Source organism: Gymnogyps californianus, chromosome 21, assembly GCF_018139145.2.
Source record: "Gymnogyps californianus isolate 813 chromosome 21, ASM1813914v2, whole genome shotgun sequence".
NCBI lineage: Eukaryota > Metazoa > Chordata > Aves > Accipitriformes > Cathartidae > Gymnogyps > Gymnogyps californianus.
Window position 1 is genome coordinate 1,772,335 of NC_059491.1, and position 18,883 is coordinate 1,791,217.

Below are 18,883 nucleotides of genomic sequence, written 5' to 3' on the forward strand. Positions count from 1 at the left end.
CTGAAGGAGAGTATATAACTAATATTGCTGATATTATTAGCTAATCATTGCAATTAAGAAAATTAGCCATTGTTCATAATCATAGCCTTCTTGGGGGGGTTGGGGTGGGGGGGGTGGGGGAGGTGTGCGTGGCAGGGTGGGGTGTCAGTTGTTACAAGCTACCTGGCCAGCTACAAACATTTCGTGTCAGGCATGCCAAGGAGAAGTTTATGGACCAAGAATGTGGTTTCACAACAGACTGGCCTTCAGAGCAAAACTGTTTTGAAAAATTCTCAAGTACCCCCTTGAATTCAGGAACAGATTCCTACTCCCTCTCTATGCATGTGTTACACACAGGTTAGTGGCAATATCAGCACAACTCACTTCTACCACTTGTACCTGTTCCCAGGCTGTGATGAGCACTCCTCTCTATTCTGTTAGTCCAGAATAACCAGCTTTTCAAAAACTGAAAGATACAGACATGTGCTGTATTTCTTAAGCAGGAAATTTGATTCCATTCCACAGCAGCCCACAAGTAGTTATGTCAAAATAATAGCAGATACAGCACCTAGGGCATCACAAGATACCATAAGGAGAAGAGATGCGGGAAGAAGAATGTCTTAGGCTGATGCTGCTGAATACTTATCATGAGTTCATGGCTTCAGACTGTTATTGCATGGTTCATTAGAGCAGGCTGTCTAGAAGTGTATGTCAGAGGTAGAAGAGAAGGGAGGAGAAAGAAAAATACAAAGAATAAAAAGTTATCAAGGTATTGGAGAGAGTTTCCAAAAGTAGCCTACTTAAAAATTGCTTCTCAAAGTTAACACTCATCATCTATGAAATACTGGACTCCAAATGCAGACATTTAAAACTGAATAGTCACAGTCAGATATAGAATTTTTCAACAGACAAGTTTGGTCCTAACTTCCAATTTGAGTAACTGCCTTCTGCTCCTCAAAATGTCCTCTAGATGTTAATTTTCTTTTGAATGTAAACTATTGTTTCTTCTCAAGCTCAGATAGTGTTAAGATGAGCTGGTAAACAGTTACCACATTCTACCCCAATGGGGCTGTTCAACATTCAAGAGCGAAAGCATTTCTCCATTTAACTTGGCATTGTTTAGGATGAAAGGTGCCTATAAATGAGACACCAGTTATTTCCTGGTATTAGTAGTTCTTTACAGCTGTGTTCAATGGCACCCTTCTTCCCTACCTCAATCCTTTCCTTATATGCAGCCTGCATTTTTTAACAATAATAATTCAATAAAAAGAATGTCTCAAAAAAAAAATCATGACTAACTGTGTGCAACATTTATTTTTAGATGGATAATTGGAGCTGCAGTGGTCAATGCATTCTATTCCCCCAATCGGAACCAGATAGGTAGGTTTACAACAGTTTTAAACAGCTGCATGGAACTAATGAATCAGGTTTTGCACCACCAGGGTGCAAGGCTGCCATCCAGAGGCAAACCTGCCTGTGCCCGTATGGAAATTCTGGGCAAGGTAGACAGGCTGTTCTTTTCAAGCAGTCACTTTGTTGATGACTCTTCAGCTTTCCCCTCCCCGCCCCCCCAGCTCGGCAGGCATAGTTTCTATACTGTAATTGGAACAGCCTTATGTTTGAAGGCCTGAGACAGTAACTGCTACTATACAAGTGCCAGCTTCAGAGACCAGAGAATGCTCACAGTGTATTCTGGGCTGTTTGTACACGTGTTTCCACATTCCTGATAAACACATGGGCAGCTCTCCAGTTTGCTATCAGTACAGATAGTACTGAAATTCTATTGCTAAGAGGCATACCGGAGTAAAGAAACCTGCCTCTGCTTACAGAACGTCAGATCTGTGAGTTTTTGCAGAGTTGCTAGGCTGCCCTTTCTTGTTCTTAGCAGAGAAGCAGATCTTCAGACTTAAGAGATAGTGAACCTGTCTGGCTCCCTGATCTCTGAGCTGGTGCAGGTGACCAGAAGTGCCAGTTAAGCCTGCAGAAGCTGTAGAGTCTTTGCTGAACTCTGAGCACCCCAAACAGGAGAGGAACCAAATAATTTCTACTAAGTAGTGCTTATTCAAATTCCCAAACTGCCAGGAAGATCTACTATCCAAGTACCGCCAAATACCATAAGAGGAAAAATCCGTGCCTTTTTTAGACCAGACAGCAACTGTACCCTGCTCACAGGGCAAAGGCCAGAAATGGAAAACAGCCCAACCAACCATCACAAGGGAAAACTTAGATAATGGCTAAAAGCAGAAACATCCAAAGTGCTCATAATTTAGCCCTCTAGCCTCATCAAAAAGCTGTTTTCCATTTGTGTAGCTTCCACTTACCTCCATATTGTAGGTACGGTAAAAGCTGTGGCCAGTCCTCCAGCCATAGCAGGGTACTCCAGCTTGCTAGCACACATCATCTCGGAGCTGTACTTGTAGTCAAGCTCAGGCTCCCTATTTATCCACAGTGGTTTTATGCCAATCGTAATCAGCTGTGAGCCAGCTTTCCAGGCAGGGAACTCGGGTCTTAAAGAAGACCGGTTCCTCTACAACTTTGCCCTTATAAGTAATATGGAAGTAACTGGTTTAAGCAACTTGAAGATGAATATGCAAGCCAAAAGTCCACGCACAGCTACCCACAGTAGTGTAGATGTCAGTTAAACCCTGTTTCTTCCTGTCTCTAGTTTGAGGAAAATAATTTTCCACACTACTTTCAGTTTCCTGCTTCTGTCTTACTGCAGTCTGTCTTATATATTTCTCCCCAAAATTGTATGGATAAAACCTTCTATATAGTCAAAAAGTTTTTTGTCTCTAAATGAAATATTTGCTATATAATGTCAATATCTCACTTCTTAGAAAGTATCTTATTAGAATTAATTGCTTGCAGTCTTAATTCCTCTAAAAGCGTATATGCTTTTCATCTGATGTAGATGGGATGAAGACCAAATCCCGTTGGTTCTATATAAGGTTTTTGCCAGCAGACTGAAGGAGGGCAGACCTCCTACTGCCCCCCTGCCCCCCCCGACTGGCATCCAAGTGCATTTGGTGGTCTGTAGGCAATACTACTGTGCATGTTTTACACACCGAGTATTGTTGGTAATCAGTATGTGATTGCTAACCTTTCTTTAACAAAAATAAAGCAATAAAACATCCATTAGTTCCCCTATAAAATGGCTCTAAAACACAAACTCTACCTATCTCCAAAAGACAGTTGCTAAACATTTGTTCTTGACTTACTGCAGCATACATTATGGACCAAATTAGGCTAAAGTTGAAATGTAAATGATGCTTGGTTCTCAAACAAGGAGATATTGTAGTTGCAGATGTGCTAAATTAAACCTTTATTAACTTGTCATTTTCCATTTATCAAGAGAGAAACAATTTCACATGAGGAGGCATGATGTTGTTTCTAATCATTTTATATTTTATGTTCCTTCCTGATCCTTAAACCAAGCAAACAATCTGTCTGCAAAGTATGCAAAAACAAAGCTACCTTACAGTATCTCCCTCTCTCTTCCCCTCTTTGCAGTTTTTCCTGCTGGGATTCTACAGCCCCCCTTCTTCAGCAAACACCAACCACAAGCCCTGAACTTTGGAGGCATCGGCATGGTTATTGGGCATGAAATTACTCATGGGTTTGATGACAATGGTGAGAAGATAACTGAGAAAATACTATTCTTTCAGTTGCACTCATTACACTGTAAGAAATTAAAGTTTCACACTGCTGCGATTGAAGTATCCACGCACGCCTGATCACAGACCCGCTACTGGGAGCAGTACAGGCACACTATTAACATTCTGTTGAACATTTTGCAGTGAATGTTTCATGAACTAAGCAGGTCACACAAGAAGAAAGCAGATGTTAAACTGAGTCAATGACAATTCTCAGGAAAAGCTGTTACTTTTACAGCATCATCAGATCGGAAATGCAATGCAAGCAGATACACTGGCTCCTAAAGTAAAATGAAATCTGTGAACTACATTCTTGGGATAGAAGAGCTGTCAGGAGTGTCTTGAAATCACAGGAGACTTTTTTTTTCAACATGAATGTTTGAAATAAATTCACTTTATTATCTTTCTAGAATGCTATGTAAAATAGTTTTGGGCGAAAACTCACTTCTGATACTGTAAGCCAGTAATTTCTTATACATGGGTTTTCTTCAGCGTGGGTTTTTTCTGTTAATTAAGCTTGTGCAGATTACACATAAGCACACAATATAGCCTCAGAAATCTAGATCTATAGCGAAGAAAAAGCATGCTCTGGCCAGCGAGCTGAGAACACAAACACCAGAACTGCAATTCCAGCTTTCTCCTGCTGTGGCAAAGTAAATAATGCTCTATGAACCTCAGTTCTGTCACACGGACACACAGATTAAGCACGTTAGACACCTCAGAGGTGGTGGAAAGTTTTCTTACATGATGCCTGCATAATCCCATTTGAAATAAAATTAGGCCTTAGTGCTATAACTGAAGTCGGGGCTGCTGACTGAACAGGAAATCACAGAATAATAGAGATGAAAGGACCGCAGTTGATCTTGTCCGTTCCCTTGTGCCAAAGCAGAATCAACAGTGCCAAAAACATTTCTGATAAATCTCTGTAGCACAGACCATTTAAATCAAAGGAGGAAGGAGGGGAGGAAGTGCAGCTCTAACATTGAAAAGAAACAGGTGCTGCAGTGGAAGAACAGTTGCTCTAACTCTCACTCAAAACTTTCCTTGTTTCTTGGATTTTCACACAGGTAGGAATTTTGATAAAGATGGAAATATGTTTGACTGGTGGAGCAATTTCTCAGCTATGCATTTCAAGGAGCAGTCTCGTTGCATGGTTTATCAGTATGGGAACTACACGTGGGAGCTCGCTGGCGGACAAAATGTAAGTAAAACCCACCATTTCCACACCCCTGTTTTTTTATACAGAAAAATAATGAATGTAAATGGAGAACCTCTACAGACGATAAGCATAAAACCCCACATACTACAAGCTAATGGTTCTGGAAGTAAGATACAGGAGTTGTTTCTTGTGAATTGGGGATACTAGCGTAGCCTAGAAAACCAGCAGTATCTGTGTGCAGTTGGGTTAATGGTGAAGCGGGCCCACGTGTGCTTTTGCTGCCAGACCCTATGAGGGGTTTTTCGCTAAGGGCAGGGGGGGAATCTGGTGTCTGCTACTGTATTTTGCCAGTCCTGCTAGCATATGTTCTGCCCTGCGGCCCATACTCTGTTCATGTTACATTCGTATGTATTCTCTCTATTGTAATCTACAGCTTTTACCCTATTAATTTTTTATTTTCGTTCTCTCCTTTCCTTGCCCTAGCACAAAGTCACTGCTTCCTTCTGTTCCAGACATGACTGTCTATCTGTGATGTATGACTGTGCTTCAGCTTGTGGTTCTTAGGGTTGCTAATGTTACTGACTATAGAGTAAATGAATGATTATTCTTTTACAGGTCAGTGGAATAAGCACATTAGGAGAAAATATTGCAGATAATGGAGGAGTCCGACAGGCTTATAAGGTAACTTTCAAATATACTGTGAGTTAACTTTACCCCTGGGATTCAGCAATGGGGTTAGCTATTCTGTCATAAAAAACCTGGCGATTGGCATGTTATTACCATATTCAAAACCTTAAAGCCTCAATTATATATCTAGAAACTTATGTCCCCATAGATCCAATCACAGTGTAGGATTGCTGGCATTCTTGCACCCAGGAGAAGACCACCTAATTCTCCTAGCTGTACTTTGATGTACTACAATGCTTGATGCTGCATACTTCTGTCTCAGGTAAACAAGGGCAACGTTCATAAGCAGGCACAGTATTAGCTAGGAAAAAAGTAAAACACCCTCAGTTTTCTAAGGCCCTTAATTCTGAACATGGCAGCTACGACCTCAAACAGCTTGTCACATGGCAACAGAGCACTCATTTCTTGGCAACACAGTTTGGTGATATTATGAAGCAGAGCAACTGTTTTTTCCAAGTTTATTTCGCTCACGCTTTTCATCTTTGATCTCAAAAGTGACACGTCAGGTAGGACGTGAAAAGAATAGATGGAAATACTGGCTCTTTCCCAAGAGGGATACAGATCATATCTACCAAAATACCTGTCTCTAAAATCCTAGCTCCTTTTGTTGCTTTCTGTATGCGTTTTATAAGCTTTGGGAAAATAACACAAAGAAGTCCCTTCTACCATGCTGCTATTTATTTTCCATGCAGCTAGAAAGCAGAATAAAAATGCAAGGGTTGATAATCTCAGAACTGCCTACCTCTTTCCAAGGTAAAAGATTGCTTCAACCAGTCAGTTATTTTCAAAACAAGAGAAATGCAAGTGATACTTCAGAGCACTACCTCCGTGCTGTGGCTGAAGAACTGTTCTGTTCAGCATAGTTTTATCTGTTATAAACACTATTGCATATCACCTTATTTCTCCTGCTCTACCAGAGGAAGTCAGCTTCCAGCCTCAGGGAGGTCTGGTATCTTTAACCCTCCGGGTTTACAAACCATCGTTATGAATAGGAACACAATAGCTATCAGCACAAAGGCTCTTTCCATGTGGAGCTCAGCTGTGAGCATGGACTGTTCTTTTCTACAAATAATCCTAACAGATGTCATGGTAAAACTTTTTATCTCTGGTGGTGTGAATATGGCAACAGTTAAGGGTGTTTATAGAAGAACATCCTGAATTTTCAGAAATCTAAACTGACGATTCCGACTCTGAGGGATACCATTAAAATTAATTCCTTCATTAAAGTGACTATGTACTTGGCTCTAAGAGCTACTACAAATGTGGAAGAGTAGTGTGGTATGACATGAACTGCCTGCGTACAGACTCCTCTGATGTTCTGTGGTGCTGACTGTATTTTTACTCGCAGCTCTACCTTTTATGTTTTGTGTGCTTTGGGACTATCTCAGCAGCTAGGAGGAGAAGGTAATAGAACGTTTGAAATTAACCAGCATGAGGACACATTAACTTGTCTCCATTATGTCAATATACCTAAAAAAAGAAAATTGGCCAATTAATGTGTAACAATAACAGGTAATGGATTTAACATTGAGCAAGGTTATTATCTGCTATTTTATGAGCAGTTACCTGAAGAGATAAAAATCATCACCACAGAACTGCGGAGAAGACTTAACACTTGATTTCCAGATACAAATTCCTATAGAAAAAGTCAGTGAAAGCTGATGATTTTACTTCAAACGGCAGTCACGGGCATTCAGTCTCCGCAGCATTATTGATTTAATATGTATCACCAGCTACACTTCAGCATGATATGAGCAGTTACACTTGGTCATGCTTGCTTGCTGAGCCAGAACAGCAAACTAGTGGTCCGTCGGGGTAGTGGCACACCTTTCCCTAAAACGGTGTGTGCCACCTTGCTGAAGAAATTCAGAATAGATCTCCAGGTGACTCCGTAAAGAACACGCATAGCTTCTTGCAGTGAAGGTCAACTGGCCAACAACAACTACTACTCTAAAACTCCACTTCCATGTAAGAGTTTGGTATTTTTTCCTATTTTATAACAGTTTTCAGTTCAGAGATTACTGCACTTAACCTGAATGCAAATTATCTTTGTGTTTCATTTTTTTGCTAGAAAAGTCAACAGAGTACTTATGATGACAGCTTTTTCATAAAACTAGCTGTATTATTTGTATTAGAAAGATAAAAACTAAAAAATACAGAAGGGAAGACGTGTTGGGTTCATATACATTGTGACTAAAATCTCTCACCCCAAAATAAGATTCAAAATACCCATCATGCCTGAATAGGCCATCCTGCTGCTTCTCTGAATTGAATCTAGGATCATTTCTAGGCCTACTTAAAATGGCTGGAACGGGAAGGGAAGGAGCCAAAGTTGCCTGGACTGAATCTGTCCCACAAACAGCTTTTCTTCCTCAACTTTGCCCAGGTAAGAACACTTGGACGCTGCATGGAAGTATAAATGAGGTTATCTTAAAGGTTAGAGAGAAGATCAGTCCCAAGCTCCACTTGGACAGTGATTCACCATTGACTGCACTCATCAAAAGGTCTCAAGGCAGATGTGAAAAAGATGGTTTAGTGATTAGAGGAAAGAGTTTTCAATAAGTCATCTGAGGGCACTGCTGAAACCTGCTGGAGTGAGGATACAGAGAAACAGGGCATCTACCAACAAAAAGGCGTGTCAGACAACAACTTACGGGGACAACAACTTTCAAGAGCTTGCCGTTTCATGTAAATATTGGTTCCACTAACATTTATGAGAAAACTCCTTTTGCTTTCGATACAGACAGGGTTTCATCCATTTTTTAACATGTGCTGGAGAAAACTGAATGCCTGAGAAATACCAAGCCAGCAGCCCTGAAATAGCAGTACATATTCAGATCACAGATGTTGCTACAGATTCCACTTACTTTCCTCTATACCGTTTTATTACAATGCAGAAACAATGAGTTTGCTGAGTTGAATTTCACCCTTCAGCCTGGATGAGAAACTCCCATATGTTTACACTCTTAGAGTAACAAATATTTAACAGGAGGTCAAATATGTGACAGTAGGCCAACACACTTAGTGTTGTGCCTCAGACTCTCGGGCTTCAGCTCACCTGTTTGAGGAAACCCACAGGTGAAAGCAAGAGCTAGTGTATCTATCCCAAAGCATCAGATCTTGATCCAAGAACTTGATAAAACAAAAACTAATTAGTAAATAATTGTATCTATTCTGCCTCCTCCATAAAACGTACTCCAGCTGTATTGTAACAAATTGGGATGGCCCTTAGGAAAAACTCCGAGAAACAGTGAGAAGGTCCCCAAACTGAATTCCCTTTAATACTGACCCACTAATTATTAATCCTCCTTGTCTAGGTTTGGTGTGGTTCCTACAGACCAGAATATGCTAGCCAGTCAATAAAGACAGATGTTCACAGCCCTCTGAAATACAGGTGGGTTTTACTAACTGATTTACTAATTGATAACTTACTTGGTTCAACCCATTGCGCCCATACAGCGCAAAAGGAGGGCGCGGCTCATTGCTAGCAGCTATATTCTAACGGACAAGATAAATCTAGACTAACTTTCAGAATTTCTCCCGTAGCTTGTAGGCCACTGCTGAAGAGTACAAAGAGTACATTCCTTTACTTGGCCTGGTGAATTTGCCGATCTATAGAGAATGGACCAGAACCCAGACCCACTCTGTGTGTTCTAGCATTTCATTAGTCATATTAGCTATATTTTTCTTGCATTAAGTATCCTGTATTCTGAGACTGTAATTGAGTTATGAGACTCTACATCACTTTATGGACATGGCTTTCTGTTTTCCAGAGCAACAATCTCCATGCACTGTATCCATGTAAATAAGTTCCTTCTCTTTGTTTAGGGTGATGGGATCTTTGCAGAACTTCGAAGCATTCTCAGAGGTGTTCCACTGTAAAAAAGGTACAGCCATGCATCCTGCAGAGAAATGCAGAGTGTGGTAACCAAAAAGAACGCTGGCAAGAATGACACATACTCTGGTGACACAACGAACAGTTCTTGCCAATGACGTGCCTGATGTTCTCCCGTTCAGTCACAGCCAAGGCTAATGGGGCAGCTACTGTAGTGAGAATCAAGGAAACCACGGCACTCGAGCTCTTACAGTTCCACTGGGAAGCACACAGGTATCTCGGTGACCGATGGGCTGTGCTGAAAGCCACAGTATGCTCCAGAACAGAAATGACTGCTTCAGATGGCATCCTGACTGTTATTAAGATACCGCATCAGGGTTACAAAGACTAATTCTTAAACAAAAAACAAAACCAACAAACAACTATATATCTATTTTTCAGAAAGGAACAATAATTTTAATATGTCTTACAGCTACACCTTCTGAGACTCAGCAAACCTGTTTGAGATGTTTCACTGAACTGTTTTCCAGTAGTCTGATTCAGTTTCTGGTGCATTCTTCCCAAATTCAGGTTAGAGCTAGTTTAAACTCTCGTGCTGTCTGTATACTTGCACTTTGATTACTGCTTTGTTGTAAGAGATTGCTATTTGTCTTGATATGTTACAAAGTGAGCTGTATGTTAAGATGCCTGTCGGCTGCTAACTTAATGCAAAGCTGCACTCTCCTGCTGCACTTGAGTTCCTCTGCTCCAAAGAACAACTGCAACGTGACCTTGAAGTGCGGTATTACTAGATAGAAAGATCACATTTTTAGGAGTACAAATTCTGTTGTCATGGTTAAAATTACAGGGTCCCTCCCTTCAGAGATATATTTAAAATGATGCTTATTCTTGTAGAAAGTGTATAAAATACTTTTTGCCAAATAGCAGACATGTATCCATGGAAACAATTAAGCTGTTTTTAATCCTGTGCCTTTTCATTTTGCCGCAGGCTATTTTTCAGTATTTACACTTGAAAATGTAACAAGTATTAATTTTTAATTAAAAAAAAAATCATGGTGGTCAATTTAGCAAGCATTTTACTATAGAGAGTTCTGGGTGGCTTTCCTCAGTAAGCATTCTAATATAATGATAATATTTTAAACTGCCAACACTTAATAGTGAATTTTAAATACTCTTCCAGCAAATGCTTTTCTTTCTAGCACAGAAATCACTGGAAAGCAAGCTAGTTGCTACTAGTGCTTAGCTTACAAAGTGCCAAATCACACTATTCATTTGCTTCACAGATTTCGTTAGCGCACCGCTAGCAAAAGGTTCGATTATCAAAACAACAGGGAAGGAAATGAAAATCACTTAACAGAGGCAGCTTTGCCATAAGAGATGACCCACTGAATTATTCTGGCCGTTTGACAATAAGCGCTGGCTAAATCACTGAATGAAACCCTCCTGATTTTTGCATGAATTTTACCTGCTGAAGTGAAATCAGTCTACAGATAAATTGCCGCTGTTACTGTAGCTGAGAATATATAGTTCAATTACATTTTATTTCTATCTTAAAAATTATCTTGGAAGATAACTTTCTCAGAGAATCAGTGCTACCTCAGGGATTAACCACTCTTCTGTGCCCTTCAGGGTTTGAGAGTGAAGTGCAGAAGGGAGAATAAGTAGTAAGAAGGTTTAGTTGCAAGTTTATTTATTTAATCGCTCTTCAAAAGACTAAGAACAGACGGTTCAGCACCCACCAGCAGAGTTGCCTACTGCAAACAAATATTACACAAAGCATAGAATTTGGCTTTCAACGCTGTTAATAGTAACGGAGAAAGTGTTTCACATCTAATTCTTTTCTATGCTGCGCCTCAGATGACTACAGACCTCTTCAAGGGAATGCAACCTGAATTACATTTTGGTTTTGTGTTTATTTCAGCTATGTCTATTACCTGAGGAGAACTGCACTTGGCCACATTAATTCTAACAAAGATCCTGATTCAAGGCAGATTAAGTGGGAGGAAAGGACATTTTTTTCAGATGGGAATTGTTGGATTCACATATATAAGTGCCTGAAAACCTTAGGATTGATCCACATTAAAAAAAACAAACAACAAACAAAAGTGGTGAATAGCAGAGTGCACTAACAAGCTCTGAGAGCCCTTTTACAAAAAAAAAAAAAGTTACAATATTCTACACTGGATTAAGCTCCCCTTTAAGTGACTTAAAAGCTCTTAAAGGAAACCTGGAGGTACAGAACCTGGCAGGTGTGTGTCCTGCTCTCGCCTCCGTACAGTTTGAAGTGCTTCAGACATTAAAACTTTTGGTTCTGCTGAGACACATAGTGAGACGTTTACCTCCTGTTAGATAGTCGGATAAGGTACTGCGTGTTCCTGGTACTTTACCTCAGAGCTGGATTAGTTTAGAATACAAAACCCCCCAAACTCACAGTAGTTTTACTACACTTAATGCTTGTTCGTTTCGGTAAGTTCCAGTTCTCTCTGATACTGAACACCAAACCCTTTTGAAGTCAGACTTAATAACGCTACTAAAACACAACAGAAGCAATTTCATATAATATCATAGTAAATCATCCATGCGACTTAAAGATTAACAAAGAGGATACAAGTTAAAGCTAGTTAGGAGATAACACAGATGGACAGTAACCAATTTAGACATTAATCAAGGTTCAACTCAAACTGTGACTAACCATGAGCTCTTGGCTCCATCCAGGACTAGAACCATGTCGTTAGGTTACAGATGTAGCAGCGGATTGGTGAGATTCTGATGTCCTAAAAGGCTTCGTGCCGATTGTATTATTTTCTGCCTGCCATCATGAGAGAGGTAAGAGGCCAATATGCCAGTGATCTGGTGAGAATTATGAAGCCTAAGTTCTGCATAACAACAGTGCTTTAAGATGTTTGCAACTGGGTGATGAAGACAAGCCTAATTATGTTCCATTCTGGTTTTTATTCGCTTTAAAAGAGTTTTTGCTCTGGAATTAACCAAATGCTCATGTCCCATGTCTTGTTAAAACTGACTGTCATACAGACTAGGTTTGTATTTGCTCCTGGATGGGATTATACATGTACTAGGCTAGGGACTTTATTTTCCTAAATTGCTCTTTATCCGTATAAAAACTGACACGATCTACAACCCTCCTTGGTATGAAATGCTGTCCAAGCTTTGTTCTGGCCATTAAGTGAGGTTCACCTTTCTCATCACATCTAAAACTGATGTTCATAAAAAGATCATTTGACTACTGTTTCCTATTGGAAGGATTTTAATTTGTTTTAACATTAAATGACCGGTTGCAAGACAGTCAAGTGCTCTGATAAATCTGCTTCTGTTATTTAATTATTTGTGTATAGTGGCAGGCAAAATAAACTGTATTTAACTGCGTTTTGTCCATCTTCACTTACTCAGATTTTCCGTGCCAGATTGCGTGCATACAGTAAAGCTAAATTTCATAGTCAGGTAATAAAAACTTTCCCTTGTGTAGCCGATATTTTCCTGTGGCACTTCCAGTAAGCTAAGTTGGCCAAAGTGCCTTTCTCTCCTCTGCCCTCACATGCCTTTAAAAGCCAGGTGTTTACAGCGCAACGGACTCTCCAAGAAGAGTGTCCTGGCCTGAGGTGCCTTTAACGTTTGCCCCCTACATTTCATAGTAACAGACACCTATTTTCTCAGCTTGTTCTGACAAAAAGGAGTTATCCTAGGACTCCCCAGGGGAGTCCGGCTACGCTGTGAACGTACAATTCCTTTTGCCAGCTTCCGCTCAGAGATTCGTCCTAACAGTCTAGATTAGCCTGACAATCACAGATTTCATAACAAGTTCAGGTAGTTTGCCTGCCATCGTGAAAATGTTTTTATTCTAGGGTTATTAAGAAGAGAGTGACATTTTAAATACTACACTGTTCAATAGTTTAACTTGTCTACTAAGTCGCCAGTAACAGTACCTCAGGATAAACAATTGGAATTCTTCTTTAGGGACAGAAAAATTAGGTAGCCTACGCCTTTTAGCAGCAGAATATCAGAAAAAAGAAGCGAATTTGAGGAGGAACTTTTTAATGTAAAATCCAAGGGACAATATATGAAGGCAAAAACCAGAAATCACATGAACTATTGATTGCCAATATGAACAATATCACAAAATCAAGGATAGAATCTGGCACAGTATCGTTTACATATAACTTATTCACATTTGCAGTGGTCCAGCTATCATACAAGGCCATTAATGCAAAAAGGCAAGTTTACCACAAATAGGGAGTAACAGAACAAGGACAGTCCTTGCCAGCTTCGGTTTTGCTTAGATAGTTCATGCTCCTGTTTTTTGTTATCAGATGTAAGCCTCTTCATTGCACTGTAAGAAATACAGAAGTAATTATGGTTGGGGAGCAGGGTATATAGCCCAGTACGTTCCCAACAAGCTGGAAAGGTCCCTTGCTCGTGAGACAGGCCACAGAGTTATGCACAAGAACAAAAGCATGAGATTACGGAAGAAGAGTCAACCAAAGTTGTGACCAGTAATACAGCGCTATTAACTGTTTTAATTGGACTCTAACAGCTACAAGTGTACTACAAATATTATAGTAATATTAACTTAGCACGTACTCTACAAATAACAGAAATGGTCCTAGGGCTAGTCAGATTTGCACATATTCCTTCTCTAAAAGTACAAGTTATTGTTCTTTGTCACCACATTCACAGGACAGTTTTGGCCTTGAGAATTGCATTCTTTTATACTTGTTCACTTAAGTCTTAGCAGAGGGACTATGAAACCATCTGATACTAGATTGCTAGGCAGTCCCTGCCTACCGTGAGGGAACTCAGGGAAGTGACAACAGTATATATATGCCAAGCAAGGGAAACAGCACACAACGGTGCGGAGGTCAGGGGGAGGAGGTTCACGTGGCTGACAATTTAATTACTCTGCAAAATCATTAAGCTCTGGAGATGTGCCATTAGAAGTTCTGGCACATGCAACTGCTAAAGGGATAATTAAAATGTGCCTGGGAGGTTTTATTCCAAGTTATTATTACAGCACATGGAAGTTACTTTATTTTTTCATGTAAGTTTATTACGCCTCCCACCTGCAGAAGACTCTTTCCATCTGTCGCTTTGTGTCTGTGCCAGCACAACCCAAGCGCATAAGCTACAACCTCCCTTTAGAGTCCCACACATGGCTTTCCATTTTACCCCTACTGCGTTCACACCTCCCCTCTCCAGTTGCAGCCCCCTACATCACCCTAGCTACCAATGACCTTGATGAAAGGAGAACAGAGATAAGAGAGAGGCTCAAAACAACGAGGAAGTGGCACTCCCTGTTGACCACTACGTTACTTTTCCATAATCATATGCACAAGGGTCACAGAAGAAGAGATGTGCTACCACAAGTAATAAACAATTCAAGTTGAGGACAGGGGCAGCAGCGGAGTTTCACTGACCTTTACCTATCAGTGAGGGAACATCCACAAAGAGATAAATGCAGAGGACTTTGCAATGAAGATCGTGGCTTGTTAAGCAGGGCCTGTTACTGTGCGCTTAGTTCACCACGTGGCATTGGGTTTCCGTCTGACGCCGGTGCCACCAGTAAGCTTCCCTTCCATCTAAGTTTAACGTGCCTGCCAATTCAAAGTTCAGAGCAGAGATGATAATACCTTTCCAGGAAGATCCAGGTCCTGACCAGACTGAGCTTCAAAAACCTTCAGTCTGTCAAGTAAAATTTTCCAGCACAGCCTGTTAGTGTCGCGTGGTACAACCAGTCGTCCCGTTGTCCAGCCATTCTGCTGGACTCGCTGGCATCTGGCCATTACGTTGCATGTTGCTGGTGGCAGCAGCTACGTACTCAGTTTGTGAACACCAATGGTAGTGACAGAACGCAGCTTTACAAGCATTCTGTGTTTGAGAGCCAGTGTTGGTAGTAGAGGGACCATTTGCTGTGCTCCTAAGACACTGATTGTCATTTATCCCACGATCAGGTGAAGTTTAAGCTACAACTGGTTTCCCCCTTTCAAATCAGGACAGCAGTTCCAGCTACAAGCAACACCTGCCCCTACCTGAGGTTTCACACTGTCTTCAGCAGTCGCGATGACTTTTCAGTTATTTTCAAAGGAACAGACTCACCTGGGGAGCCCTGTACAAGACCATCTTTTTCTCCACCTGTACAAGTAAATAATGTATTTAGTGTTAGCTAAGAATGAAACCGTTTGTCCCCAAAACAAGGTCTGTAATATTTTTTAAAGGAATTCCCAATAATCCAGAGCTCTCACTACTGAAACAGGGCTTATGCACTCCAGGAAGGAACAAGATGCATATTCATAATCTGCAGAGCTTTCAGACATGAAGTATTCTCCACACACACATGCTGCCCGACCCAAACCAACACAATCTGTCAGACAGCAAGACTGACACACACACAGTACTTCTTTTGTCATTTACAGTTGCTTCCAGGCTAAGTTATGTATAACATATGTTCGTGTGTCTCAGTCAGAGACTCTGGTGGAGAGCCTCCATTTTAGCCCCCTCTAACACCCCTCACCCCCAACCACAACAGAGCACCTTAATCAATAACTAAGAGAGTGGACAAATACATGTAACCGGACAGAAATTAGCAGATCCTGCAGAAAATACTTTAGCCTTGTGGAAAATTCTGTACCCAGAGGTGTTTTGCTGCAGATCTGATTCCATTTTAGACTCGTAGGCAATTAAGCATCAGAGAAGCTTTATTACATACCTAGGAAAAGAAGAAAGATTCAGATGTTTTCCAGAATGAGAGGAAAATGAAGTCTTTCCTTCTCCCATGCTGCCACCTGGTGACAAATCAGGCTCCAACTTCTAAAACAGACCAAAAGACACACCTAAACATCAGCAAGTTTTTTCAGACTCCATCAAACACACGCTTGCGGTAGACATTAAACACTGCTGCTATGGCAGGCACCCCCAAAAAACCTTTTTTTTAGTTGGTAGCTTGCTGATCCTAGTCTGATGCTGCATCCCGTCTCTTTACCTGACTGTGCAAAGCTCCCAGCTTATCTACACCATTTCTACTCAGTAAAAAAGTAATACTGAATAACTTAAGATCCAGAGTATGCCAACAGAATAATTTAAAAATCACACAGACTGTAAGGAAACCAGACAGCCCATGGTCCAGCAGCAGCCTGTCAGCACACTTGCAGCACCTATAAAAGGTTTACACGTGGCTAGCTCCTGTCCGCTGAGGTTTACAAAGTGCTTTACAAACTCGAATTAACCCAGGGTGAGAATTAACAGATGTGGATTATGCAGAGCAAAACTTGAATACCACCGTATTGAGAGCAAGCTCTATGCCCACCAAAAAGCCAGGCACCCCGTCAGCAATGTTACTGCCAGGTAATGAATTGCACAATTCGCATTTCTGGAAGAAAGCAGCGTACGTATCGGCCAGCAAGGTACCGAGTAACACCTGCTACCTGTAAGCTGAAAGAAGTACTGAGAGCTGCAAAGTTGTAAGATCTGAAGTCTGTTCAAAGGCACGCGTATCACTAGTGCAGATGCAAAAGCAGGATGCTACCGCTGCCAAAGTAAGGTTAGGGCATTAGAAGATAAGAAAAAGCCAGAACTTACCCCCAGGTTGGCAAGTAGCACAAACAAGGCTGAAGTTTCCTTGTCGCTGTTCTCTGAACTCTCTCCATTTGGGGTTTTGGTGTTATCTTCAAAGTTTGCTCAAGAAAGGTTTTTACTAAACAATGGAAGTGACCCTTCATAGCCAAGTATTGTAGAGGAACAAGCAGTGGTTAACAATTAGCAAATTCTACAGCCAGCCAAACGTTGGAAGACGTCCAACCCCATGAAACACTAACCAGCTACCAAAGAACTAATCTAGAGAAAAAAGGTCAGGAAAAAAAAAAAGTGTTTGCCCAATACATTTCTTTACTGTTCATGGTGACATATTCAGTAAGTCTTATCAGACCAGCCACAAAACTGGCAAACACAAAAAATAGTGATGCATTTGCTGGGTGCCACTGATATTTTCAGAATGATATGTTAGAGCTGCCTTACTGACTTGTCACATATTTGACCACCGAAAGTAAAACTGATTCTAAAAATGCAATAAAGTTAGGGCTTGTTGAGTTCTTTTTGTGCGACTCTCAGCAGACACACAAGAATCAACGAAGGCTGCATCTCTTTCAGTTTCAGATACTTTCAGAACTTTGACATTGGGATTGTAAATACTGTGGGCAGCCTTTTTTATATAAAAATAGCTACAAGTAAAAGAAGTTGTGGATAGTTTGCCCTTCCGTGATTGCTGCAATGTAAAGGTTTTCATAAACATTACTTTTATTGGGACTTTTAAAAAAAACACTAAAAATCACAACAACATCTTTTATTCTTAGAACTTTAACAGAAGGTATTTCTTCATGGACAGATCTGCATGTATACAGCAGAAATTTTAAAAGGAATTTTAAAGCATTCTCTAAAACCTTTAATTTTCTGTTGCTCGCAGCTTGATTTTACAATAGAGCTGTACTTTTGTATAGCTACCTGTAGCCATTCTTATAAAATGTGATGTTGAGTTTCTGAAATGTCACCTTATTTTGCAAAAAAATACAGAACTAGTTCTGCTGAACAAACTAACATAGTCTAAAAAAAAAAAAAAAAAAAAAGAAAGAAGTTGTCTATCATGTTTTGCCTAAGCAAAAGGACAACCATTTCCCATTTTCTTCCACTCCTCATAGCCATGTGGGGAAGAGGTTTGCGAGTTTGTTGGTCAAAGAGCAGTGGTCTCTAGATCCATGGCCTGGGTAAACATGAATTCAGAGGGACTGTATTAATGCAGCAAAAACATGGGCAACCCACGTCAATTACTGCAAGGTGGTCTCCCGTCCACTCCTCTGCTCTTCCTTAGAGTCATTCAAAATGGAAATGCAAAGACATCTCCCATATCAACCTCTCTCTAATTCCACTAACAGTTCCCTCTGCACCCTGTCCAAAACGGGCTTCTCGCCCTGACACTCCGATGCTTTCACAGTACACCTCGGTATCTGCTCATTCCGTCAGCCCCAGTACCTCCTCCGAGGCATCCCACTGCACCCGTCATGTGCCTTCTCTATGCCTCTCTCCATCTTCTTCCACATCTCATTTTATATATAATTCTTCACCTCAGGCTCAGCTGATAAATCAAGCATTACCGTCCTCACCAAATCCTTCCTCAAAAACCTACGTCCACCGTGATGCTCTTTAAGAATAATGCTTTTCCTCAAGATAATGCCAACAGCCAAGCAACTCGGTGCTTTTCCTCCTTCAGGTAACAGGAACGTTCTTTTACAGAAAGAATGTGTTTTCATGAGTAAGAACTTTATTTCTAGACATAACGTTCACGTAGGACCTTACCTTTCTTTGCTGTAACACATGATCACAGGTTAGAGCAGAGGTGACTAGCAAAAGACAGTAATTGTGTATATGTCATTCACGACGTTAATAAAAGCTACATGTTTCTTGCTGTGTGAGATTCCTTTTCCCATCAGTATTTTTGTTACTTCTAAAAAGGAAAGATTTGTACAAAATGCATTTGGAAAATGTGCTATGTGTTAGTTATGTGGAATCTTT

General features: G+C 40.7%; 1 protein-coding gene across 1 annotated transcript in view; it reads left to right on the top strand.

Moving 5' to 3' along the window:
• The window catches only part of MMEL1 (membrane metalloendopeptidase like 1), a 30,996-nt gene extending 20,128 nt beyond the window's left edge, over positions 1–10,868 (top strand). The window contains exons 17-23 of the mRNA XM_050909594.1: positions 1,301–1,359; positions 3,490–3,609; positions 4,700–4,833; positions 5,407–5,472; positions 7,769–7,864; positions 8,796–8,872; positions 9,307–10,868. Of these exons, the coding sequence (XP_050765551.1) occupies positions 1,301–1,359; positions 3,490–3,609; positions 4,700–4,833; positions 5,407–5,472; positions 7,769–7,864; positions 8,796–8,872; positions 9,307–9,406 (652 nt within the window). The 3' untranslated portion in view covers positions 9,407–10,868. The remainder of the gene's footprint in view (positions 1–1,300; positions 1,360–3,489; positions 3,610–4,699; positions 4,834–5,406; positions 5,473–7,768; positions 7,865–8,795; positions 8,873–9,306) is intronic.
• Positions 10,869–18,883: the final 8,015 nt, after the last annotated feature.